The sequence below is a fragment of the Anarhichas minor genome, unplaced genomic scaffold (assembly GCF_050575085.1).
Source record: "Anarhichas minor isolate MPS153535 unplaced genomic scaffold, ASM5057508v1 ptg000018l, whole genome shotgun sequence".
NCBI classification, from domain to species: domain Eukaryota; kingdom Metazoa; phylum Chordata; class Actinopteri; order Perciformes; family Anarhichadidae; genus Anarhichas; species Anarhichas minor.
In genome coordinates, this window is record NW_027466464.1 from 14,762,501 (window position 1) to 14,787,869 (window position 25,369).

General features: G+C 45.2%; 6 protein-coding genes across 7 annotated transcripts; 2 read left to right on the plus strand and 4 right to left on the minus strand.

Moving 5' to 3' along the window:
- The first annotated feature begins 393 nt into the window (after positions 1-393).
- dytn (dystrotelin) lies at positions 394-12,675 on the plus strand. The gene is made up of 19 exons (XM_076095029.1): positions 394-2,057; positions 3,105-3,223; positions 3,337-3,521; positions 6,894-7,015; positions 7,089-7,125; positions 7,568-7,597; positions 7,737-7,811; positions 8,054-8,258; positions 8,331-8,416; positions 8,727-8,806; positions 8,878-8,949; positions 9,020-9,183; positions 9,264-9,375; positions 9,510-9,643; positions 9,722-9,812; positions 9,911-9,963; positions 10,063-10,204; positions 11,638-12,244; positions 12,390-12,675. Exons 6-19 carry the CDS (start codon positions 7,579-7,581, stop codon positions 12,482-12,484), a joined length of 1,935 nt encoding a protein of 644 aa, XP_075951144.1. The 5' UTR covers positions 394-2,057; positions 3,105-3,223; positions 3,337-3,521; positions 6,894-7,015; positions 7,089-7,125; positions 7,568-7,578; the 3' UTR covers positions 12,485-12,675.
- On the minus strand, positions 3,137-4,610 carry LOC142952982 (CD59 glycoprotein-like). Its single transcript, XM_076095030.1, has 4 exons — positions 4,556-4,610; positions 3,915-4,016; positions 3,607-3,680; positions 3,137-3,259 (listed from the first exon to the last, which is right to left on the minus strand). The coding sequence occupies exons 1-4, from the start codon at positions 4,608-4,610 to the stop codon at positions 3,137-3,139; spliced, it is 354 nt and encodes a 117-aa protein (XP_075951145.1).
- On the minus strand, positions 12,494-17,505 carry zdbf2 (zinc finger, DBF-type containing 2). 2 transcript variants are annotated; one of them, XM_076095027.1, is made up of 11 exons: positions 17,412-17,505; positions 16,836-16,934; positions 16,714-16,748; positions 16,594-16,624; positions 16,117-16,213; positions 15,856-16,013; positions 14,948-15,560; positions 14,752-14,877; positions 14,337-14,668; positions 14,092-14,251; positions 12,494-14,020 (listed from the first exon to the last, which is right to left on the minus strand). In XM_076095027.1, the coding sequence occupies exons 3-11, from the start codon at positions 16,730-16,732 to the stop codon at positions 13,340-13,342; spliced, it is 2,217 nt and encodes a 738-aa protein (XP_075951142.1). In that variant the 5' UTR covers positions 16,733-16,748; positions 16,836-16,934; positions 17,412-17,505; the 3' UTR covers positions 12,494-13,339. The 2 variants fall into 2 exon arrangements, with proteins under 2 accessions (XP_075951142.1, XP_075951143.1); XM_076095028.1 differs by having other exon boundaries at positions 16,836-16,885; positions 17,412-17,490.
- Positions 17,506-17,855: 350 nt separating this feature from the next.
- eef1b2 (eukaryotic translation elongation factor 1 beta 2) lies at positions 17,856-20,063 on the minus strand. Its single transcript, XM_076094967.1, has 7 exons — positions 19,907-20,063; positions 19,101-19,223; positions 18,890-19,019; positions 18,728-18,794; positions 18,421-18,546; positions 18,072-18,139; positions 17,856-17,981 (listed from the first exon to the last, which is right to left on the minus strand). Exons 1-7 carry the CDS (start codon positions 19,984-19,986, stop codon positions 17,895-17,897), a joined length of 681 nt encoding a protein of 226 aa, XP_075951082.1. The 5' UTR covers positions 19,987-20,063; the 3' UTR covers positions 17,856-17,894.
- Positions 20,064-20,280: 217 nt separating this feature from the next.
- arl11 (ADP-ribosylation factor-like 11) lies at positions 20,281-23,682 on the plus strand. The gene is made up of 5 exons (XM_076094968.1): positions 20,281-20,811; positions 20,921-20,986; positions 22,820-22,935; positions 23,020-23,197; positions 23,457-23,682. Exons 1-5 carry the CDS (start codon positions 20,779-20,781, stop codon positions 23,583-23,585), a joined length of 522 nt encoding a protein of 173 aa, XP_075951083.1. The 5' UTR covers positions 20,281-20,778; the 3' UTR covers positions 23,586-23,682.
- A 206-nt stretch (positions 23,683-23,888) lies between these two features.
- Positions 23,889-25,215, minus strand: ebpl (EBP like). Its single transcript, XM_076095162.1, has 4 exons — positions 25,039-25,215; positions 24,832-24,901; positions 24,522-24,660; positions 23,889-24,138 (listed from the first exon to the last, which is right to left on the minus strand). The coding sequence occupies exons 1-4, from the start codon at positions 25,213-25,215 to the stop codon at positions 23,889-23,891; spliced, it is 636 nt and encodes a 211-aa protein (XP_075951277.1).
- Positions 25,216-25,369: the final 154 nt, after the last annotated feature.

Below are 25,369 nucleotides of genomic sequence, written 5' to 3' on the forward strand. Positions count from 1 at the left end.
CTTCTCCCTGATGATTTTGCCAACTACTTTGACAAGAAGGTAAACGATATCGGATCCTCCTTCTCTCAGCCCCCCTCTCCCTGTCCACCCTCTCCCTCACTCTCTATGTCCCTCTCTACCCTATCCAGCTCTTCCCCCACAGCTCTCCCTCCCCTCTCCTCTCCATCTTACCCTATCTTGCTCCCCTCTCCCCTAACGAGGTCCTCAACCTTGTCACATCTAACCGCCCCACCACATGCTCACTTGACCCAATCCCTTCCCCTCTTCTTCAGTCTATTGCGACTGAACTCCTTCCTTTCCTCACCCACCTCATCAACACATCTCTTGTTTCAGGATGCTTTCCCACAGCTTTCAAGACTGCCAGAGTCACCCCCCTTCTGAAGAAACCATCACTTGACCCCTCTGATGTCAAGAACTTCAGACTAGTTTCTCTTCTACCCTTTCTTTCCAAAACACTTGAACGTGCTGTCTTTAACCAACTGTCTTCCTATCTCCACCAGAACAGCCTCTTGGACCCCCACCAGTCCGGGTTCAAAGTGGGTCACTCGACTGAGACAGCCCTCCTTGCGGTGACAGAGTCGCTTCATACAGCGAGAGCGAACTCTCTCTCCTCTGTCCTGATTCTCCTGGACCTGTCTGCGGTGTTTGACACGGTGAACCACCAGATCCTCCTCTCCACCCTCGAGGGGATGGGTGTCTCAGGCTCTGCACTCTCCCTGTTAGCATCCTACCTGACAGGTCGATCCTACCAGGTGACATGGAGGGGGGCCGTGTCGGAACCACGCATGCTGACTACGGGGGTTCCACAAGGCCCAGTCCTGGGCCCCCTTCTCTTCTCGCTCTACACAACATCTCTGGGTTCTGTTATTCGCTCGCATGACTTCTCTTACCATTGTTATGCCGATGACACACAGCTGGTCTTGTCATTTCCCCCCGGTGACACTCAAGTGGAGGCACGCATCGCTGCGTGCTTGGCTGACATCTCGAAGTGCATGACGACACACCACCTCAAGCTCAACCTGGACAAAACCGAGCTACTGTTCCTCCCGGGGAAGGGTTGCCCGCACCGAGACCTGTCCATCACCACTGATGATACCGTGGTGACGCCAACTCGGACTGCGAGAAACCTGGGTGTGACCCTAGATGACCAACTGTCATTCTCAGCAAACTTTGCATCGGTTACACGCTCCTGCATATTCCTGCTCTACAACATCAGGAGGATTTGCCCCTTCCTCACTGACGAGACGGCGCAGGTGCTCATCCAGGCTCTTGTCATCTCCCGCCTGGACTACTGCAACTCACTACTTGTCGGAGCCCCGGCCATCAGACCTCTGGAGCTTGTCCAGAAAGCTGCAGCTCGCCTGGTATTCAATTGCCCCAAGTTCTCCCACACAACTTCCTTTCTCCGTTCTCTACACTGGCTCCCTGTAAGAGCTCACATCCAGTTTAAGACTCTGGTGCTAGCCTACAGGGCAGTGAAAGGAAGAGCTCCTTCCTATCTCCAGACCATGGTCAAGCCCTACACCCCCGCCCGACCACTTCGCTCTGCTGCCTCGGGGCGATCGGTTGCCCCGTCGCTCAGAGGTCCCTGCGGCTGTTCGACCCGGTCACGTCTGTTTTCTGTCCTGGCCCCACAGTGGTGGAATGAACTCCCCACTGACGTCAGGACAGGTGGGAAAGGCATCTGTGTAGCAGGTAGATGACAGCGTCATCCACCCCGATGCCAGATTGGTAAGCGAACTGTAGTGGGTCCAAAGATGAGCTCACCAGGGCGCGGAGATGTACAAGGACCAGCCTCTCTAGCGTCTTCATCAGGTGGGATGTTAACGCCACCGGCCTGAAGCTGTTGAAGTCCTTGGTACACGGGGTCTTTGGGACCGGTACCACGCAGGATGTTTTCCACAGCTGTGGTACTCTCCCCAGCTTCAAGCTCAAGTTGAAGACGTGCTCCACTATCCCACACAGCTGGCCTGCACTGGACCTGAAGACCTTGAGCTGATGCCGTCTGGACCCGTGGCCTTTCTCACCTTGATCCTTCTCAGTTCTTTTCTCACCTGGTAAGTTGTGAAGGACAAGCTGCGGGGGTGGGGGGGAAGCCGAGTGTTGTGGGGAAGGGGGTGGAGGAGGGGGCAATCTACAGGGGGTGCAGCCAAAGGAGGTTGGAGCAGCAGGGGGGACTGGATGGGGGGAGGGGGTGATGACTGATCAAATCTGTTAAAGAGTAAGTTCAGGTCATTCTCCCACTCTTGGTCCCCGTAGGCTGTTGGTTGGGCCCCTTGTAGCCAGACATCTCCTTGAGGCCCTTCCAGACCCTGCAGATGTTGTTCTGCTGCAGCTGGTCCTCCATCTTTGTAGATTTTTTTTTCCCTTCCTTGATCTTCCTCCTCAGCTCCCTCTGTACAGTCTTCAGCTCCTCCTTGTTTCCTGATCTAAAGATCTACCTGTCTACCTGCAGTGTAGGTCTACCTGTCTACCTGCAGTGAGTGTATGAATGAAAGCCACTCAGGTATGCTGCTGTGTTCTCTTTATATCATGTGATCCTTTTACTTTTATAATTATGAGTTTAAAAAAAGTACTTTCTGTCTGAACACACCATTTACAATAACCAATCAATCAATCAAAGAGCGTTTCCAGTTTGTCTCCATTTATTGATTTAATTCACAGACAAAAGTTAAAGAGCTTCAGATCGTTTACATCTCAAGTCACAGAAGAACGTTTCAGTTACATTTTATTTTGAAGGCCGTGTAGTTAGAGGTTCAGTTTCCTGTAAAACAGCTGATACAAATAGTGTGTTACTGTGGTTTCATCAATCTTTTAATAATCAATCAATCAATCAATCAATCAGCAGGAAAATATTTCTTTACACATAAATATTGATCTGTGATAAGTGTTCAGTACGAATGTATTGATCAGAAGACTGAATGTATTGATCAGACTGAATATATTGATCAGACGACTGAATGTATTGATCAGAAGACTGAATGTATTGATCAGACTGAATATATTGATCAGACGACTGAATGTATTGATCAGATGACTGCATATATTGATCAGATTGAGTATATTGATCAGACTGTTAAAGAAGCTCTTGTTACATGTTTCAGCCACAGGGGGCGCCGTAGAGCTGCAGCACTCTTCAGTGGATGCACCACCACATGACTGCCGCTGAGGTCAGCAGACCAATCACAGAGCTCGCTGCAGAGGAGGGGGCGGAGTTACACAGGTCAGAGTTGCAGCACTTGAAGGTGAAACTGGAAACCTGTAAAGATCGACACAGTTGTTGATCAGAGACGTTATTCCCACCAGACTCCTAAAGAATGTTAAAATATTTTTCAGCGGCACGTTTCTGGACATGGAGTCCAGGACCACCCGAGTCCTGGACCACCTGAGTCCAGGACCACTTGAGTCCAGGACCACCTGAGTCCAGGACCACCTGAGTCCAGGTGCACCTGTGAGGTCATCACCTGAGTGAATGACCTGAAGTTTACAGGAACTTTATCTTCATGAAGAACTTCCAACAGGTGAGTCTCTGTGCTCACAGCTGTGGTTGCAATGGTTTGTAAGAGTAGAGTAGAATATAGTAGAATAAAGAAGAGTAGTTGTTACCTGGGGGAACATCTGGGCCAGGCGGCCGTACTCACAGTCTGAATACTTCAGACACTGACGGTAAGTCATTCCACCTGCAGAACAATAGAAACAGTAGAATCTCAGTAGAATATCTGAGTTAGTTCAAAGCTGATCTGGTTTCTTCAGGATCCCGAGGACATGAATGTACAGGTAGAGGGACAGGTGTACAGGTAGAGGTCTAGGTACAGGTCTAGGTAGAGGTACAGGTGTACAGTACAGGTACAGGAATAGGTAAAGGTAGATGTACAGGTCTAGGTAGAGGTACAGGTGTACAGGTGTAGAGGTACCTCTCTCGCTGAGTGTGAGACAGGCGTCGTCATAGCTACACTCTCTCTGCTTGGAGCAGCTGGCTGTGTAGTCCTTACAGCTGAAGCAGCGGATGGCTGATCCTGAAACAGAGAACTACAGTTCAGGACTGTGAGGGACCTGGTCCTGGTTTTATGATCCATGTTTATCTCAGACATGAAACAGTGAAGTCAGTGGGAACAAAACAGAGGAACCTCGTCTATCCTGTGTGTGTTTATTATGTCAGCAATTTAAGAACAATTCTGTCTTTAGTGACGATATGAAACAAGATGGTAATAAAAACATGACTGATTATTGATTTCAGAATATGAATATTATATAATATATTACATAAATCATTTATCTTTAGATAATAATCAGATAAATGTTCAACACAGTCGAGTTCGTCTTTACAAGATCCTTCATGCTTTTAAAACCTTTTTGAACCAAGTTTACCACAAATGATATATATTTTATAATGACTCGATTAGATATGTCTTTCTATCTGTTTAGAATTTAAATTGTTGATTCTTTAAATTCAGATGTATTTTCTGGATCAGAATCAATGTGACTGAAACCAGTTTCATAGCTAGTTTAAATAAAATAATAAAAAAGATGGAATCTACATTGAGATCAAACGTACCCAGTCCGATCAGAGCGGAGCAGAACACCAGACAGATCCCCAGGGAGCGCTTCATTTTCACCTCAGCACAGCTCAAACATCTGAATGTGAGAGTCCACAGCAGCACATTCATCCATGAGGAGACAAAAACATCAACAAAGTGTAAATAACAGTGTTCAGTACTGAGTGTACTGTGTGTACTCACCCAGCAGCAGCAGTAACAGGAATACTCGTGTTCAGCAGTACTTTGGTTTTGTTGATGTTGAGCGGAGCACAGACAGAGTAAAGACTCAGACTTTGACTGACAGCTGAGTGGAGTTGAGAGGCCACGCCCCCTGGGAGGAGCCTGTAGATACACTTTAGAAAAACTTTGATTGTTTTCTGTTTTTACTTTGATTCTCATCAGTTTGAATATAGGATGTATATGTATACGTATAGATATACTCATACTTATACACATACTGATACATGTACAAATATTTATACATATACTCATATTCATACTTATACAGATACATACTTATACTTATACATATATATAAACTAATATACATATACATAAACTTGTGCTTATACTTATGCTTGTACTTATACATATTCATAAACTTATACTGATGCATATACTTAGACTCATACTTATACTAATACATACACATAAACCTATACTCATACTCATACATATACTTGTTCTCATACTTACATATACATACAGTCAGGTTAGTGTCAGGCCACAGTGGAATCCTCCAGATCATCTGTATCTTTCAGTCATTTTGCATCTTTCTTAACATCATTTTATGAAGGTTTAGTGTCTCTTTCTGGTTGTTTTCTTTGTCTTTGTGGGGGTTTAGTGTCTCTTTGTGTCTATGTGGTTGTTGTCTGTCTCTTTGGGGTTGTTTTCTGTCTCGTTGTGGTGGTTTAGTGTCTCTTTGTGTCTTTGGGGTTGCTGTTTGTCTCTTTGTGGTGGTTTAGTGTCTCTTTGTGTCTTTGTGGTTGTTTTCTGTCTCTTTGTGGTGGTTTAGTGTCTCTTTGGGGTTGTTTTCTGTCTCGTTGTGGTGGTTTAGTGTCTCTTTGTGTCTTTGGGGTTGCTGTTTGTCTCTTTGTGGTGGTTTAGTGTGTCTTTGTGGTTGTTTTCTGTCTCTTTGTGGTGGTTTAGTGTCTCTTTGTGGTTGTCTGTCTCTTTGTGGTGGTTTAGTGTCTCTTTGTGGTTGTTGTCTGTCTCTTTGTGGGGGTTTAGTGTCTCTTTGTGTCTTTGGGGTTGTTTTCTGTCTCTTTGTGGGGGTTTAGTGTCTCTTTGTGTCTTTGGGGTTGTTTTCTGTCTCTTTGTGGTGGTTTAGTGTCTCTTTGTGTCTTTGGGGTTGTTTTCTGTCTCTTTGTGGGGGTTTAGTGTCTCTTTGTGTCTTTGGGGTTGTTTTCTGTCTCTTTGTGGTGGTTTAGTGTCTCTTTGTGTCTTTGGGGTTGCTGTTTCTCTCTTTGTGGTGGTTTAGTGTCTCTTTCTCTATTTGTGGTTGTTTTCTGTCTCTTTGTGGTGGTTTGCATCCTCTTGTGTCCCCCTGTACCTGACTCTCTCTGACTCTCTGACTGACCATCATCACATCACAAAACCTCGGTGGTGGTGATGATGATGGTGAAGATGATGATGATGATAGTGGTGAAGATGATGATGATGGTGGTGGAAGAGAGGCTCTGTGTTGTGGCGTTTATCTCAGTGCAGAAGAAGAAAAGCTGCAGTGTTTTGTCCTGGAACGACCCAGAAACAAAGAGAGCTCAGAGACAAACAATCACCTTCAGTCTGAATGGAGACAAAGAGCAGAGGAGGTCAGAGACACGAGGACAGAGGACAGAGGACGTGTTCAGGCTGCAGCACAGCGGCCGCATTCAAACACCATCATCATCATCATCATCACACCACTCTCATCAAACATTCATTTAAAGCTCAGCTAACTTCCTCTGAAGAAACGCAGCACTGTAAAAACACCAAAATAATAATGAATAAACAAAGAGGTCAAAGGTCATCAACTCAGTTTAATGTAATGACATTTTAAATAGGATGTTGTTTGTCTCTTTGTTTGTTGTTTTTGTCTTTATTGTTGTTATTTGTGTCTTTTTGTTGTTTGTGTCTTTATTGTTGTTGTTTGTGTCTTTTTGTTGTTGTTTGTGTCTTTATTGTTGTTGTTTGTGTCTTTATTGTTATTTGTGTCTTTTTGTTGTTTGTGTCTTTATTGTTGTTATTTGTGTCTTTTTGTTGTTGTTTGTGTCTTTATTGTTGTTGTTTGTGTCCCTTTGTTGTTGTTTGTTGTTGCTTGTGGCTCCTCCTCTGATATAACATTAATAATAACAGGATGTTTCATTACATTTTCAGTCGAGGTGATGAAGCTGCTTTCTGAAGAAAAACCGAGTTCAATGAACAGTCAGTCAGTGAGTGATGTCATCGCTCTGCCAGCTGCTGATTGGTCCACAGACAGCAGGCGAGCGGGCTGACAGGTGAGAAGCAGCTGTGATGATAAATGAAACCAATCATCAATAATTCATCATCTTCACTTTGTGTCTTTAACAGAAGAACAAGTTTGTTTTTAGACTCCGGACGACTGAACGTGAGTTTATTTATATTATAGTCTCTAGTATTCTGTAGTATTCTGTAGTAGTCTTTAGTATTCTGTAGTAGTCTTTAGTATTCTGTAGTATTCTGTAGTATTCTCTAGTATTCTGTAATAGTCTTTCGTATTCTGTAGTATTATCTGGTATTGTTTGTGTTCTTTGGTATTCTCTAGTGTTTTTTAGTGTTCTCTAGTATTATTTAGTGTTCTCTAGTATTCTGTAGTATTTTTTAGTGTTATCTAGTATTCTCTAGTATTCTCTAGTAGTTTTTAGTGTTCTCTAGTATTCTTGTGTTCTCTAGTATTCTCTAGTATTCTTTAGTGTTCTCTAGTATTATCTAGTATTCTCTAGTATTCTTTAGTGTTCTCTAGTATTCTGTAGTAATAATACTTTATGTAATAATATTTATTAATTGTCCTGATTACTTTATGTTTTCAGGTGACGTCATCATGGATCTGGACAGCATCGGTAAACTCGTCTCTTTTGTGATTTTGGGTTAAAATAATCAGCTGAAAAAGAAATTAAATCTGTCTCACATGTTTTTATTTATTGACACATGTTATTTGTTTACTAAATGTTTATTGATGTTTACATGTTGTTTATTCAGAAGGACTGAATGAAATCCGTCCGTCGGTCTACAGAGTCGCCATGAAGCTTCTGTCTCTGCAGAGACCCTGTCACAGTGAGTACACAGTATTATACTACATGTATTATGTATTATGCTACATACATGTACTACATGAAGCTTGTGTCTCTGCAGAGACTCATTCACAGTATTATACTACATGTATTATACTACATACATGTACTACATGAAGCTTCTGTCTCTGCAGAGACTCTGTCACAGTGAGTACACAGTATTATACGACATGTATTATGTACTTTACTTATAGTACATGTATATATGTGTGTGTTGGGTTCCAGTGGACGTGGTGTCTTTTCGACACATCACTGCAGCCCTCCACTCAGTAGGCGGAGCTATGCTGCAGCAGGAAGTAGGGTTAAACAGACAGGAAGTGACCCGGACCCTGAACAGGATGTTCCACAGCGTGTCACAGGAAGTGCCGGGTCATGTGACTGTGGAAGCTCCAGAGGAGCTCTGCAGTCTGATGTTCAGGCTCAACGACCGGTCAGACTGTATTTTATTATCATTATTATTATTATTTATATAAATCTATATAAAACATTGTTTCTCTTCTAGGAGTCAGTCTGGTTTCATATCAACTGTTTCTCTTCAAACTTCTCTCATCGCTCTGTCAGCTGAAACTCTGCTGGTTAAATACAGAGGTGAGAACCTGTCTGTCTGTCTGTCTGTCTGTCTGTCTGTCTCTCTCTGTCTCTCTGTCTGTCTTCCATTTCAGAACACTGCTTCCTTCAGAATAAAAGTCAGATGTTCTGTCTGTAGTTAAGAACACTGCTTCCTTCAGAATAAAAGTCAGATGTTCTGTCTGTAGTTAAGAACACTGCTTCCTTCAGAATAAAAGTCAGATGTTCTGTCTGTAGTTAAGAACACTGCTTCCTTCAGAATAAAAGTCAGATGTTCTGTCTGTAGTTAAGAACACTGCTTCCTTCAGAATAAAAGCCTTATGTTCTGCAGCTCTGGTGAGGCTCTCAGAGAACAGTTCAGGATCAGTCAGCAGATCTGGACTCAGATCTTTGCTGCAGGACCTCAGCCAGGTAAAAACTTCACACACTACATTTCCCAGCATGCCCCTCTCTACTCCCTCTGACACCTGTGGTGTGTTCAGGTTCCTGTGGCGGTGCAGGAGGACGGAGTGTTCGGAGGTGTGGAGGCTGCAGTGAGGTCGTGTTTTAATGGGGTGAGAAAATGAGCGGCTTCAGGTGATTAGTGGTCGTCATGGCAACACATTTACCTGTGTGACCTTACAGGTCTTGACCCCGACGGTAGGTGAAGAACACGTGTTGTCATGGCTGCAGAGCGAGCCACTCTTGTTGCTATGGTTACCCACTCTGTACCGCCTGTCCGTCAGTCAGAACGTCCGTCATGCCGTCCGCTGTCACACCTGTAAGACCCTCCCCATCACCGGACTCAGGTGAGCCAGCACCGTCCAATCAGAACGCTTCATTCACAGTTAAATAAACATCATAATAAATATCAGGTGTGTATGTTCAGGTATCGCTGCATGAAGTGTGTGGAAGTCCACGTGTGTCAGAGCTGCTTCCTGACAGACAGACAGACGAGGAAACACAAAACTCACCATCCAGTGCTCGAGTTCTGCACACAGGTAACAACACACACGCAGGTAACAGCATACAGGTAACAACACACACACAGGTAACAACACACAGGTACAGACAGACAGGTACAGACAGACAGGTACAGAAAGCTTTAGTTGTTAATCCTCAGTTTGTCTGTCAGCCCACCTGGAGAGAGTCTCTGTCCTCGTTAGTGCACAGCGCTCGTCACGCCCTGTTACCACGGCGTTACACTCGGAGAGAGGCCCACAGTAGGAGGGGCCTGATGTGGGTGGAGCCAGGGGAGACTCCAGACAGGTGAGACAGGTGTGACAGGTGTGAGTTCAAACTTCAACCCTCCCTTTTAAGACCTGTTTTAATAGTTATTTTTCTCAGTGCTCCGCCCCCCTCTGATGCCTCAACACGATTGGCTGCCTCAGCTGTCAGTCACAGTCCCTCCTCTGACGAAGACACGCCCACTCAGCAGGTGACCTCTGATGACCTGTGGGCTGTTATTAGCTGATATTCATGTTGTTTTTATAATAATAATCCTAATAATAACTTTTATGTGTTGTTGTTGATCAGCTGAAGGCGTCCGTTCTGCTGACTGAGGTCAGAAACATGCAGAGAGACAAATGGTGAGAAACTACAATGAAACCCACCTCCTCTTCCTCCTGCTCTTCCTCCTCCTACTCCTTTCCACCTCCTTCTCCTTCTTCTTCTTTGTTTGTATTCAGGCTGATGGAGCAGGAGCTGCAGGTTTGGAGGCTCACCATCCAATCAGAGCAGAGCATCCTGGAGAACAGGTGCTCTGAGATGGAGGTTACCATGGAAACGCTGAGAGAACACAACCTCCGTCTGCAGCAATCACTCCCACAGGTAACAACACACAGGTAACATCACACAGGTAACATCACACAGGTAACAACACACAGGTAACATCACACAGGTAACAACACACAGGTAACAACTCACAGGTAGATACACACAGGTAGCAACACACAGGTAACAACACACAGGTAACAACACGCAGGTAGATACACACAGGTAACAACACACAGGTAACAACACACAGGTAACAACACACAGGTAGATACACACAGATAACAACACGCAGGTAACAACACGCAGGTAGATACACACAGGTAACAACACACAGGTAACAACACACAGGTAACATCACACAGGTAACAACATACAGGTAACAACATACAGGTAACAACATACAGGTAGATACACACAGGTAACAACACACAGGTAACAACACACAGGTAACATCACACAGGTAACAACATACAGGTAACATCACACAGGTAGATACACACAGGTAACATCACACAGGTAGATACACACAGGTAACAACACACAGGTAGATACACACAGGTAACAACACACAGGTAACATCACACAGGTAGATACACACAGGTAACAACACACAGGTAACAACACACAGGTAACAACACACAGGTAGATACACACAGGTAACAACACACAGGTAACATCACACAGGTAGATACACACAGGTAACAACACACAGGTAACAACACACAGGTAACATCACACAGGTAACAACACACAGGTAGATACACACAGGTAACAACACACAGGTAGATACTCACAGGTAACAACACACAGGTAGATACACACAGGTAACAACACACAGGTAGATACACACAGGTAACAACACACAGGTAGATACACACAGGTAACATCACACAGGTAGATACACACAGGTAACAACACACAGGTAACAACACACAGGTAACAACACACAGGTAGATACACACAGGTAACATCACACAGGTAGATACACACAGGTAGATACACACAGGTAGAACCACACAGGTAGATCCACACAGGCAACAACACACAGGTAGATACACACAGGTAACAGCACACAGGTAACAGCACACAGGTAACAACACACAGGTAACATCACACAGGTAACAACACACAGGTAACAACACACAGGTAACAACACACAGGTAACAACACACAGGTAGATACACACAGGTAACAACACACAGGTAGATACACACAGGTAACAACACACAGGTAGATACACACAGGTAACAACACACAGGTAGATGCACACAGGTAGATACACACAGGTAACAACACACAGGTAGATACACACAGGTAACAGCACACGGGTAACAACACACAGGTAACAGCACACGGGTAACAACACACAGGTAGATACACACGGGTAACAACACACAGGTAGATACACACAGGTAACAACACACAAACAAAACAAAATAATTATTTCTAACAGATGTTCCTCTTTCTTTCTTTCGGCTCTGAACAAGATGGAGGTTCAACAACAAGCTAACAACATGCTACAAAACGTAGAGACAGAGGACATAGAGGACATAGAGGAGATAGTTGATACAGAGGACAGGGAGGACATAGAGGACACAGAGGAGATAGTTGACACAGAGGACAGGGAGGATATAGAGGACAGGGAGGATATAGAGGACACAGAGGACACAGAGGATATAGAGGACACAGAGGACAGGGAGGATATAGAGGACAGGGAGGACACAGAGGATACAGAGGACATAGAAAACTTTCCACCAACATCTGACAAGCAAAGAAACACAGAAGACGAGGAAGACAAGGAGGAAGTGTTGCTGAAGACAGAAGACGAGAGGAGCGAGGTAGAACTACAAACTCTATCTCCCACAATGCACCAGGACACACCTCTGTCACATGACATCTACTATGAAGAAGACACTGCAGGTGACTGGCTGGTCTGTTGTCCAATAGGACAACAGGATGGATCAGAGGAAGAGGACACCTGTCTGTCTGAAGAAGAGGATTGTGGGACGTGTAGTCCAGAGGAGCTGCTGCGGGAGACTGTAGAGAGACTGAAGACTGTGATGGAGACAGACAGGTGGAGAGAGAGACAGACAGGTCTGTGACGTTAAAATGATACATTTTAACGAAATGTTACATTTATAAATGATGGTTTAGTGATAATTATATAATTAATATGAATGAAAGAGGCTCCTATAAATCATTTAAATCTTTAGTAATGTTTTTAATTTCCTGTCTCCAGGTGAGAGGAAGAGGGCGGAGCTTCTGCATGCTGCAGACCAGGTGGGCGACTCGATACACCACCTGGTGGACGCTGTGAGAACTGACACACACTGACGACTCGTATTCAGGTTATAAAAGTTGTTTATTAAACATTAACTTATTGATAATTCAATAAACAGAGTGTAAAGGTATAAAAATAATCAAACCACAGTACCTGAAGAAAAGGCAGGTGTCACCTGACCAGGTGTGTTTAGTGTCACAGAAACAAACAGCTGCCAACATCATAATAAAATATTTTCATCAAATTACAGTTTCATTTTCTATTTGTGTGCATATTTAAATTATCATGATTTATCACAATTTAAATTCCAAATATATGCTTTTTTATTTTTATAACTTTATGAAATAAAAAAATATAAATCATAATTAACTTTCTGCACACAAATGTAAAATAACATTTTCATATTGATCAGATGATTTCATTCTAATATTGACTTCAATAAACTCCAGCAGTTTATGAATGAGGCTGCTACCTGAACAGGTGTCCTGCTAACTGAACAGGTGTCCAGCTACCTGAACAGGTGTCCTGCTACCTGAACAGGTGTCCTGCTACCTGAACAGGTGTCCTGCTACCTCAACAGGTGTCCTGCTACATAAACAGGTGTCCTGCTACATAAACAGGTGTCCTGCTACATAAACAGGTGTCCAGCTACCTGAACAGGTGTCCTGCTACATAAACAGGTGTCCTGCTACCTCAACAGGTGTCCAGCTACCTGAACAGGTGTCCTGCTACATAAACAGGTGTCCTGCTACCTCAACAGGTGTCCTGCTACCTCAACAGGTGTACAGCTACCTGAACAGGTGTCCTGCTACATAAACAGGTGTCCTGCTACCTGAACAGGTGTCCTGCTACATAAACAGGTGTCCTGCTACATAAACAGGTGTCCAGCTACCTGAACAGGTGTCCTGCTACCTCCGTCCCCTCTCGTAGCCCTGCCCCCTGCGGCTCCTACCCCGGCCCGTAGAACGTAGGCCTTCTCTCCTGGGCTGGGGAGGGATGGCTTTAGCCCTGGTTCTTGTCTTGGAGGGTGGGGGGCGTGTCCTGTCCCTCCTCCCCCCCCTCCCCCGCACTGGGGGCAGGGCTTGAGAGGTCCTGCTCCGCCTCCTGACTGTGTCTTGTGCTGAGTCCCTGTCGGCGTTCAGGTCCAGACTGAGACTTCTGAACAGCTGACGGACACATGGGAGGGGCGGGCTGGAGGGGGCGGAGCCTCTCGGGGGGTTCTTCAGGATGCGGTTGCTGCTTGGCTCGTAGAACCTGACAGGAAGCTGTTTGTATTTCACCTTTAACCCCTGCACATCCAACGGACGCCTCTTCTTCCTGCAGCGCTTGAGGGCGGAGCCTGGTGCAGGTGTGTAGGAGGGAGCGGGGCCTGAGGGGGAGCAGAGCAGGTAGACCAGAGAGGTGCGAGGCTGCACAGGTGTGATGATGTTTGAGTACGACGGAGGGAGGCAGCTCCACGTCTCAGGAGTCCTCTCTGCTGCGTCCTGATTGGCTGGAGAGACGCTAGTGGGCGGGGCCTCCGAAGATGGTTCACAGACAGCTGGGACGACCAATCGGATCGTCTGAGTGCTGTGACTGACTTTAACAACCTGAAGGAACAAACACAGGTGATGAAGACGTTAACTTACAACAAACACTGACAGAAAACTGTCGTTCTCACCTGACACCTGGATGCCACTCTGAAGGCCCGCCTCTTTCTCCTCCTGCTCCTAACGTACGTTGAGTCATCGTCATCACCGTCCAATAATGGCAGGACACCAATGGCTGGCTCCACCTCCTTGTTCTCACCACCTCCTTTGTTTTGGCTCCTCCTACCGTACCTGACAAGTTAGGTATGTTACAAAAAGGTACATCAGTACAGGTGAGTCTATATAATACATCAGTACAGGTGAGTCAATAAAATACCTGGCCAGAGACTCGGTGTCGAAGTAGCAGATGAATCTCCCCCGTCTGAACTGTCGGACCAGTTTCTCCACCTTCCCCTCGTCGTCCTGCTCAATCTGGGTCCAGGTCTTCCCCCTGAAGGATTCTGGTATATGTTCTGGAGCAGGTAAGACCTCCTCTATCGGCAGACTCCAGAAGCCCTGGTCCTGCCTGGCCTCACTGTGGAGGGCGGAGTCTAGCTGGTAGGAGTACACCTGGTCCTCCAGGTCCACCTGAACGTCCATCAGACCGCTCAGGTCCTGCCCCCCCACCTGGGTCACCTGGACAGGTGTGTCCCCGAGTGTTTGTCGTCTCTGTGAAACCAGAACCAACAGAAAACAATGTAATCCATCACAGCCTCACCTCCTCCAACCTCCTCCAGCAGGACGACGGTTACCTGTACAGGTGAGTCCCAGTCGTCACTCTGTGTTTCGATGGAGACGGGGAGGCTGAAGTGGAAGCTCTCCGTCTCCTCCTGCTGGAAGGGAGCGGAACTGACACCATGACAACACACCTGGATCACCTGAGAACAGAAACATGTGATTAACTTTGAGGATCAGCTGACGATGAAGATCCGATAGAAACAGACGAACCTCCTCGATGGTCCTGTCCAGAGAGTCGCTGTGATCCGAGGAGAACGCCTCCTCTTTGTGGGCCTCCCTCCTCTCCTTCTGCCAGCTCCACCAGGGCCTGGACTCTGTGGGGGGCCGGGGACTAGGGTCTGGACCGGGATCAGGGTCTGGACCGGGACCAGAGTCTGGACGGGGATCAGAGTCTGGACGGGGACCAGGGTCTGGACTCCGGTGGGGCGGTGATGAGGTCGAGGAGGTGCTGGTTTTCCTCCTGTTGGTCTTCCTGTGGGCCTTCCTGTGGACTGAGGGCGGGGCCTGATGGTGTGGGGGCGGGGCCTGAACCTGTGACAACAGTGTGTTCCCTGTGGTGATGATCTCTCCGTCTTCCTGCTCTCTGATTGGCTCAGACAGCCTCTCCTGACTCCCAAACCCTGTGAATCCCTCTCCTGATTGGCTGTGTGTGTGGTCGTCTTCCTTCTGATTGGCCGGCTGGCAGGAGGCGTGGTCAGAGCTGGACAGGTGCTCACGAGTGCCCAGCGACCGCCTGTCGTCGTCGTCAGGCAAACAGAGTTTGTCAAGCTCCGCCCTCGGCAACAGAGGGGTGGAGACTGACGGGAGGTCAGCGTGAGACGGCCTGAAACAAACAAATAAACAAACTCTGAAGATAAGACAAAATCACACCTGTAGACAGGTAACACACAGGTGTTTGTTTTAGTTACCTGGGGTTGTTGTAGCGGTGCGGGTGTGTTTGTTTTAGTTACCTGGAGTCGTTGTAGATGTGCGGGTGTGTTTGTTTTAGTTACCTGGGGTCGTTGTAGATGTGCGGGTGTGTTTGTTTTAGTTACCTGGAGTCGTTGTAGATGTGCGGGTGTGTTTGTTTTAGTTACCTGGGGTCGTTGTAGATGTGCGGGTGTGTTTGTTTTAGTTACCTGGAGTCGTTGTAGCGGTGCGGGTGGTGCTGCAGGACATCCTGCAGGAAGCGCTCCAGCAGAGTTAGTTTGGTTCTGCTGCTGGAGGAGGAGGAGACAGTGCTGGATCCTCGGGAGGAGGCCCGGACAGAATCCATGTGTCTGAGACTGGACAGGTGCTGAGAGAAGACGGTATGATGTCATTAAATCTGATTTACCTGCTCAGGTCACATGACTGCAACTCAGATTCAGGTGTACACATGAAGACTGTGTGAGGTGCACCTGGTCCAGGTTGCTGTAGAGGACTCTACAGTACCCACAGTAACCCTGTCTGCTGGGCTGACACCTGGACGGACCCGGCTGAGACTCCGCCCACATCCTGTCAGACAGAGAGAGGGGGGAAAACCTCAAGTATTCAGTATTTGAAGTACTACTTTATATACTACAACTTAAATTCAAACGCCAGCTTAATGTGTGAAGTTTATTCTTTAAATTAAGTCAGGATGTTTTTGACCTTTTCCCTCCAGACCAGCAGGGGGCAGTAACACAGGTGTGTTAGAGGTCTTTATAGGATAAAAAAAACCTGTGAACTCAGGTGTGTGTTTGGACGATGGAGGAGAAACAGCATCAACCTCACCCGTCTACAGAGAGCACCTGTCTCAGGTTGGTGTTACAATATAATGTAGAGACAAAACTGAGGAGTTTAATGAGCAAATAAAGCGTCAAATGTTGTGATTTTTGTAAAATAGGTAGACTCACCTGCTGGTGGACTCCACCTTCCTCTGGTCACCTGACACACACACACACACACAGTATAGTGTGTATAGTGTCGTGAATGAAATATAAAACAAAATATAAGGGTGTGTTTGATTTGTTTACCTTCATCACAGTCTGACATCCTGCTGATTGGAAATCTGAAACACATGTATTATATATTTATATGAATTATAAGTTGCTAGAATAATTTGTTTTAGCTGCATTAATTGTTACTGAGGTCGCACCTGGAGGCAGTGCAGTCAGTGAGTCGTCCATCCAATCAGAGCGCTCCATGCTATAACCAACGGTAACCAGGTGAAAGTTTCAGGTGGAGAGTCCATGAGCTTGAAAATATATTAATAATATTACCAACTCAGCTTCAACTAAATTCATGAGTGAAACTATTATTAGAAAGCACCAAATATTAATTTTAGGACGGATGTAAATTATGATACAGTGATTGTCTGTATTTAATAAGATTTAGTATAAAGGCTGTGACTATATATTAATTATAGAAAGTCTTTAATTATTAAACTTATCAGTCAAAAATATAAAATATTTCAGTTGAGTGACGTCTATTTATTATAAATGTATATAAAATCAACTATGACTTATATTAATGTTAGAATAATCAGAACCCCTCTAACGTCGACCAATCAGAGCGCAGCGTAGCTCCGCTCTGATTGGCTGACCGCGTGGAGCTAGCTAGCTGCAGGTCTAACAGCGTTAGCAGGAAGCTAGCAGTTAGCTTTGTTACACTGAAGCTCATTGGTCGGTTGGAGTCAATGACGCAGATATAGTTAGTCGATCAGCTGGTCTACCTGAAGCCGTTTGTTTACTTTCGCAGAGATTGAAGTGTTCTTCCATCACGCGCTGCTCTGCCGCGCTGTTTAGTTTCTGGTCTGGCTCTTCTTCTGCTGCTACATTACAGGCAGAATCTGGACGGTGCTGCTGCCGACAGGCCAGAGGGAGAATTACACCTCATTGACTGAAGTTTAGAACTTTATAATTATAAACTAAAGTAATGTTTTATACTTTAATGAGATTCTTAAAAATACAACCAATACAGTGTTCTGTACACTTAATACTGTCATATCTAGTGTATTTATACCCTTATTCTGTCATTTATTTCATTGCCTCAGTACTTTTATAAAATAATGCAAATCTTTGTACAGCTGAAAACAACTCAGTCAGGTATTTTTTTTAATTTGACATCACAAATATCAGCTGCTGTAGCTCCTCCCACTTAATAAAACACAAGTCAGTTTTGTGTCGAAGTGCTTTTTATTATTAACGTTTTGTTTTCAGATCTTGTTGAAAGCAGCGACGTCCATCGACTGAACGAAGTCCTCAAAGGCCGAGATGTGTTCCTCCAGAATGTCTGTGCCCACCTGAGACACAGGTAAACATACACACAGGTAAACACCTGCACACAGGTAATAACTGGGAGACAAACTGATCCGCAGGTGAACCCGTCTCACCTTGTCGTCTTCCACCACACATCCGATCTGCAGCTTCTTGATGCCGTAACCCACTGGGACCAGTTTGGCTAAAGGACAACAAATATTTATATTGATTATTATGCATCAGTGGGGCTGTAATCAATTCAATATATAGATTATGTATCAGTGTTTGTTTCTCTGCAGAGGTTTCAGATCATGTTGTGACATCACACATTCAGTTGAAAGATGGTGAGTTTGATCATCATCAAGTCTGCAGAGACTCAGTTTATGATCAATAACTGATCCACTAGAAGATTTAAGAAACTTAAGACTAGTTCTACATGTAGTACTGTGTGTAGTATTACTATACTGTGTGTAGTATTCTTACACTGTCCCCAGATCAGCCCGTCCATCTGAATACTACGAACACATTCCTCCAGCTTCGACATGTCCGTCTCATCGTCCCACGGCTTCACGTCCAATAGGATCGAAGACTTGGCGATGAGGGCGGGCTCTAAAGAGGAAGAGGTCAGTTACCATGGAAACCAGTCTGAACATGTGATCACAGAAGTCAGGAGACTCTCAGGTAAACAAAAAGGTGTCCATCAGGTAGTCAGCCGAAAGATGGTGATTGTGATCATCATGAAGAGTCGTGGGATCAATACTGTGATTGGTTGAGACTGGCTGTCACTCACTCTTTGACTTCTTAGCAGCGTATTGAGCCAGACGTTCCTCCTTCAGCCGGGCTGCGTCTGCGTCCTCCTGCAGGACCAAACACAGGGAACGTTAAACCCATGAGATATCATATATTTTAGATCAACTGAACGAGGTCATCGATGATATCACGGTGAGGTCACCTCTTCGTCGGAGCCGAACAGGTCGATGTCATCATCGTCGTCCTCCTTGGCTGCGGGGGCGGAGCCAGAGGTGGTGTCGGCCACACCTGGGGGGCCGTACTGACCCAGAGGCTTCTTCACACCTGGGAGACTGACAGGAGGAGGAGGCGGAGTCACTGATGATGTCACACACCTGTGTGTACATACCTGTCGATGACGTCACCACCCTCACCTGCTCTTCTGGCTCTGGTACGACTTGATGTGGTTGAACCAGCGGAGGGCGTGGCTTAGGTCAGCGGTGGGCGGAGCCGAGATCGCCTCGAAGACAGCCACGTCGGCTTGAGAGGGGACATACCTGAGGACAGGGAGACAGGTAGGGTTAGAGAGAGACGGGTAGAGCGTCACAGAGAGAGAGAGACGGGTAGAGCGTCACAGAGAGAGAGATGGGTAGAGCGTCACAGAGAGACAGGTGTTGTAAAGAGACGAGTTAAACGACACTGCCCCTTTAAGAAAGATGGACGTCAACAGGAAGCATGTCAAGTTTCTTTTCCAATTCACGTTTTAGCCCAAAATCACTTCCTGTTAGCACGTGTTTAGTCTGATAATCATAAATACAGATAAATACATTTAAATATGGATCAGTGAGACATTAAGAGTCTTTTCATTGCTTTAACTTATTAAACTTCATGTGACACGTAGCATTAGTGAGCTAGTTAGCACCATGTGGCTCAATGCTAACAAAGCAGCAAACACATAATGACAATAAACTAAAACGGATCTTTAACTCTTAACAGTTAACCCTCATGCAGACGACCCGCGACTTTAAAAGCTTAATGTCGGTTTAATTTAACACATTTCAGTGATTTAAAGGCCGCTAACGGAATGTCAGCTAATGATACCAACTGTTAGCAGTTGAGCCAAGATGGCGGCCGACCAGCAGCTGCCAGCGTCTCTCTGCAGAACTAGATCCCCCTTAGTTTCTACTGGTTCCTACCGGTCTCTACTGGTCTCTACTGGTCTCTACTGGTCTCTACTGACCCCTCGATGTAGCTCCGGTCCGATAAGAACCCGTTCAGAACTTTGAGTCCAGACGCAGATTTCAAGTCACCGAAGCCCATGATGACGATGATGAGGAGGGAGGAAGGAGCCGTCGGAGGAGCAAGAGAAGGAGGGAGGAGACGGGAAGGAGCCGACTTTATACACGGAGATAGACTCCTCCTCACCGGACACAGCTCCCCCTCCTCACCGCTGAGTCTGGAGGAGGAGTAGGAAGAAAGGGGATGGGGGGGTAAGAAGATGGGTTATTACTATTGTTATTGTTATTATTATTATTATATGTATCATTATATTTATTATGTTTATATTTATTATTAATAATATTATTGTTGTTAATTCTTTATTTTACAATATGTAAACAGTGACCACAAGGCTTAAAGCTAAAAGTAAAAGTATTTATATATATATATATATATATATATATATATGGTGAGATTGTACTCGATGAACTTGTTTTAGTTCTTCTTCTCCGTTTCTGTTTCACTGTAAATGTAAATGAGATGTAAATCATCTCACAACTCAAACATCATTATTTAAAGTATCTATTCATCAAACATCACGTCTGTTTGTTTAACTCAAAGAAATGAACCTGTAGGTTCTTCTTCTTCTTCTTCTTCTTCATGTGTTTAGATGTGACTCAACCTGCCTCTGATACAAAAATGTAGTCCGACCTGTCACTCTGTCACATGACCTGCTCTCATTGGACGCGGCTCTCCTATGGGCCGACGGCTTCACTGAACCTGAACACACCTGAAAGATGTTAGACAGGTGAGTTTAGTCAGACTCAGAGCAGTCAGTCAGAAGGTCGACGTTACTCTGATTTTATTCCACCAGAAGAAGAAGACAGAAGAGCGATGGGTCAGACTCACAGCCCCACCTCTCCTCAGGTAAGTCACACTTTAGATCACCTGAACTTTAAACTTACCTGACCCACCTGACACCTGTCTCTGATCAGGGATGCGAACCAGAACTTTAAATATCTGTTTGTGTGTCCAGGTGGTCCTGATGGGTTTGGACTCGGCAGGAAAGTCGACTCTATTGGCCAGACTGCTGACAGGACAGGTGAGTCTCAACAGGTTAATCTCAATGTGTCTCACCTGTGAAAGTTAACTTGTGAATATCAGTGTCCAGGTGTATATATTGTCATGTCCAGGTGTGAATATCCAGGGCCCCGTTCCTCGTACGTGGTTCAACTAAGTCGATCAAATGTCCTATTAGCAGCCTAAATTAACCTGATGATTGAAGTCAGGCTATCTCGGTTTCTCCAAGGCTGATCCTCTCAAACAGTCTCGTTAATTCGAAACAGACGATCAGGATAATTGCGCGTGCCCGTCCTACTTCAAAAGGGGGAAGCGTCGATCACCGAAACCATGATTTTCTAACAGTACAATGACAAATAAACTCAAAGAAAGAGCCTCTTTTTACTCCGCTGACGAGCAGGAGATGATCATGAACGCATGTGAGGAATTCAAGACCATAATCACGGCTAAATATAACACCTCCACCGCTGTGAGGGCTAGACAAGAAGCACGCAAAATATCACAGACAAGTTAAATGCGTAAGTGTTGTAAATGTATCGGCTCATTTTAATGCCTCATCACCCCAATCAATCAGATGATATGTCTTTAAATGTGCTGCTGGCAGTAGGCTTAATGAATGCATCATCCAATGAGATCTATAGCGACAATAATGATCTCAACTCTTTCAGAATAAGTAATAAAAACAAGCCCAAAGAGTATCTAACTGATACTCTTTAATATGAGGATATATGTACTGTATGCCCTTATGTATCATGTACTATATACGTGTATATACACGTATGTGTAGATTACCATATAGAACTAGCAGTTTGAATATGTGTGTGAATCTGTGTGTGGGCGGATCAGTGTGTGTGTGTGTGTGTTATTCATCATCAGACATTCAATCAACTGAAGCAGTGAAGATAAATAGTGTGTGATTCTCTCTATTCTTATCATGAGTCCACCTTCATCATGTTCTACAGTAATGATATGCTGGTGTACTAATAACACTGTCATATCATTATGAGTGCTTTAACCCTCATGTATGCAACGCAGCCATCAAGAGGACATGGGAGCAAGTAAACACTAACACACACACATTACTCAGAATGCTGAGTCAGTACAATATGTGCCATGGTGATGTAATGAACACATCCATACGTTTATTAAGCTCCAAATAAACTTTACGAACAGCACGGCATGCAGCGGCTTTCCCCATGTTCTCCGCATCGCCGACACTGTACTAAATGTACCACTCGCAGAACAGCTCAAGGCTGCATCCAGTGTGTGAGACATCAATGCTCGGCTGCAGCGTGTGGTGTTCAATGTATGCTCCAGAAGGTCTGTAAATAAATGATTCCTTGTGGGCAGAATGGATAGCGCTCGTATAGGAAGTCATCATGATGTGATAACTGATCTTGGCGATGTGGAAGAACTCTCTCCCTATAAAACGCTAATCTAACTAATATCGCTCCTTCATCAGTGGATCTCTGAGGAAGGGAGCTGTACATTAATGCAATAGAGGCTTCTTAGTTTGCTCAGCTGCTTTTAATGGATCACCGTGTGTCTCACTTTACATGCATTTCCGGAACTCGCGTATAACCCCCGGTATATGCGCAAGCGCATTAGACTACCGTATATGACAGGAGCTGCCATGTTTTCCGGGGGAGTGTCAGTTTATCCAGCTACCTTCAGTTAGCCTGCGCTGGAGCAGGTTCAAGCTTATGGATGTGTTGCCATGGTGATTTTGCCAAACTTGCTTTGTGGAACCGAAAAGCCTCACTTATGTAATCTTATCCTGAAGATTATCCGGCTAACTCAGTTAGCCACGGACGAGGAACGGGGCCCAGTTGTGAATGTGATCGTTATCTTTCAGGTGATGGAAACGTCTCCGACCATCGGATTCAACGTAGGAACTCTGGACCTCGACAAGAAGACGTCTCTGACTGTTTGGGACATCGGAGGACAGAAGAGCATGAGAGCCAACTGGAGGTAAACAAGAAGTAAACAAACACAAAGAAAACAAACAAACAGACTCCTCTACCTCTTTCTCTTCTTCCTCCTCCTCTTCCTCAGGTACTACCTCGATGACTGTAAGGCTCTGGTCTTCGTGGTGGACAGCAGTAATCCAGCTCGACTTCCGGAGGCCCAGAAGGTCCTGAAGAAGGTTCTGAATGAGGAGAAGCTTCGAGGAGTTCCTCTGATGGTTCTGGCCAACAAGAAGGACCTGGCAGACTCCATGACCATCAGGGAGGTACGACAAAATAACCAGTGCATTCAGAACCAGTTAATTCAGAACCAGTTAATTCAGAACAAACCAGTTCAACCTCTTCCTCCCCCTCCCCCACTTTTTCTCAGAACAAAGAAAATAAACAGAGGTTTATAGTTAGGGCCGGTTCAGGTTTATAGTTGGGGCCGGCTCAGGTTTATAGTTGGGGCCGGCTCAGGTTGAACTTGGAACAAACCAGTTCAATTTAATTGTTTTAATTTTCTCCTCTTCCTCTCCCCATCAGATCTCCAACCAGCTGGATCTTCCCAGTCATGAGGATCGTTTGTGGGAGATACAGGCATGCAGCGCTCTGAAGGGACTCGGCCTCCAGCAGGCTTTCATGTCAGTCAGCAAACTCATCAAGAAGAGATGAGGGGGGGGCAATTCAAATTCACAATATTTATTATTTATATTGATTAAAAGTTTAAAAAAAAATGTGTGTAGATGAAATAATAAAAATATAAAGATGATTGATTTTGTGTTTGTTTGATAATCAAACTTTAAGGTTTGAAGGATCATGAACTCTCATATAAATGCAATGAATCAATCAATGTGAGGTATTGATTAATACGATAGTTTTACTAAAGGTTAATTAAGATGAGGACTGAAATCATGAGTCTGATTGATTTTAAGTCTTTAATTAAAGATCAATCATGTTGATTAATCGGTGATCAGTTCACATCGTCTTCCTCTTTTTTACATCGTCGTCCGGTCCGAGTCTGTGCAGCCTCCTCAGAGAAAACCAGGACTGGACCAGCAGCAGGACCGGGACCAGGACCCAGACCCCGTTAAAGAAGACCAGGTAGACCCACAGGTGCATCCAGTTTGAGGTGTCGAGGTGAGGAGAACCGATCAGCCAATCGGGACAGAACGTCATCCAGCCTCCGTACAGCTCGCACACGCTCAGAGAGACCTGCAGGAAGTGTCTGTAAACACACAAGTAGTAGTATTACCTGTAGTATTTTTTCCCTCAGTACTGTGTGTATCAGTAGTACAGCGAGTAGAGAGTCCAGTCTGTAGTACATGTTGCTACATGTGGCCCAGGTTTATAGTTAGGGCTGGTTCAGGTTTATAGTTGGGGCTGGTTCAGGCTTATAGTTGGGGCTGGTTCAGGCTTATAGTTGGGGCTGGTTCAGGCTTATAGTTGTGGCTGGTTCAGGCTTATAGTTGGGGCTGGTTCAGGCTTATAGTTGGGGCTGGTTCAGGCTTATAGTTGGGGCTGGTTCAGGCTTATAGTTGGGGCTGGTTCAGGTTTATAGTTGGGGCTGGTTCAGTCCAGTCCAGTCTGTTGTACATGTTGTAGTATTACCTGTAGTATTTGTCCCTCAGTACTGCATGTATAAGTAGTAAACCGAGTAGAGAGTCGAGGACGACGGTCAGAATTTCTATGGAGACGATCGTCGGATCAGAAGTCAGCCAACGACGATCAGCTTTACTGTACTCCTTCCCTACAGAGAGAGACAGACAGGTGTGGAGAGAGACAGGTATGGGACAGGGGGAAGGAGTGAGAGACACAAAGGATTGTATTAAAAGTACAATAGTTCCTTCTTTAAAAGTTCCTTCTTTAAAGCAATAATAGACGGTACTGTAGAAGTATTTTAATTAGAAGTTAAACTCACAAAGTTCAGCCAGCGGACCTTCAGACGTCTCCACCGTCCCAACAAGAGACATGTAGACAAACGGACCTTCCTGTGGACAAACAGATGATAAACAACAAACAATTAATAACAAATAAACAATAACGCCAATAACAAGCTAAAAATAATCAACAATGAAATGGATAAGAAGCCATGAACAAACTGTAAACTGGTTCTGATTGGTCGTACCAGTGTCAGATGGACGATGACATCATAGAAGAGCCACAGCAGGACCCACCTGTCCTCTGCAGAGCTCCGCCCACCATACCTGTGTGTTAGCAGGATGGCGGCTAACACCTGGACGCCGCATGCTAATAGAGACAAGACGGAGACCAAAGAGAGGCCAGGGGGCAGTACTGAGTCCATCTGATGTCAGATCTCCACCCAGTACAAGTAGTACTCTGTAGTAGTACTCTGTAGTAGTACTCTGTGGTAGTGCTCAGACACACACTGTAAAGAATCAGGCCAAACTGTGTGAATGTGGAGACGTTACAGGGCCCCGCCCCCACATGTCTTTATT

Bases quoted from the DNA above. Each gene is read 5' to 3' on its own strand.
- LOC142952982 (XM_076095030.1), bottom strand. From the start codon at position 4,610: ATGAAGCGCTCCCTGGGGATCTGTCTGGTGTTCTGCTCCGCTCTGATC. The intron at 3,681-3,914 runs GTACCTCTACAC...ATTGTTCTGCAG, and splicing joins TCTCACACTCAGCGAGAGAG to GTGGAATGACTTACCGTCAG. The intron at 3,260-3,606 runs GTAACAACTACT...CGATCTTTACAG, and splicing joins TGGCCCAGATGTTCCCCCAG to GTTTCCAGTTTCACCTTCAA.
- dytn (XM_076095029.1), top strand. The intron at 8,259-8,330 runs GTCAGACTGTAT...TTTCTCTTCTAG, and splicing joins ATGTTCAGGCTCAACGACCG to GAGTCAGTCTGGTTTCATAT. The intron at 8,950-9,019 runs GTGAGAAAATGA...GTGACCTTACAG, and splicing joins TGAGGTCGTGTTTTAATGGG to GTCTTGACCCCGACGGTAGG.
- zdbf2 (XM_076095027.1), bottom strand. The intron at 16,214-16,593 runs GTGAGTCTACCT...TCTGTCTGACAG, and splicing joins AAGGTGGAGTCCACCAGCAG to GATGTGGGCGGAGTCTCAGC. The intron at 14,252-14,336 runs GTATTTTATTGA...CTAACTTGTCAG, and splicing joins GACACCGAGTCTCTGGCCAG to GTACGGTAGGAGGAGCCAAA.
- eef1b2 (XM_076094967.1), bottom strand. From the start codon at position 19,986: ATGGGCTTCGGTGACTTGAAATCTGCGTCTGGACTCAAAGTTCTGAAC. The intron at 19,020-19,100 runs GTGAGGGTGGTG...TCCTCCTGTCAG, and splicing joins TACCAGAGCCAGAAGAGCAG to TCTCCCAGGTGTGAAGAAGC. The intron at 18,140-18,420 runs GTAAGAATACTA...GTTGTCCTTTAG, and splicing joins CGGGCTGATCTGGGGACAGT to CCAAACTGGTCCCAGTGGGT.
- arl11 (XM_076094968.1), top strand. From the start codon at position 20,779: ATGGGTCAGACTCACAGCCCCACCTCTCCTCAG. The intron at 20,987-22,819 runs GTGAGTCTCAAC...GTTATCTTTCAG, and splicing joins CCAGACTGCTGACAGGACAG to GTGATGGAAACGTCTCCGAC. The intron at 23,198-23,456 runs GTACGACAAAAT...TCTCCCCATCAG, and splicing joins ACTCCATGACCATCAGGGAG to ATCTCCAACCAGCTGGATCT.
- ebpl (XM_076095162.1), bottom strand. From the start codon at position 25,215: ATGGACTCAGTACTGCCCCCTGGCCTCTCTTTGGTCTCCGTCTTGTCT. The intron at 24,661-24,831 runs GTGAGTTTAACT...CTCTCTCTGTAG, and splicing joins AGGTCCGCTGGCTGAACTTT to GGAAGGAGTACAGTAAAGCT. The intron at 24,139-24,521 runs GTAATACTACAA...GTGTGTTTACAG, and splicing joins CTGAGGGACAAATACTACAG to ACACTTCCTGCAGGTCTCTC.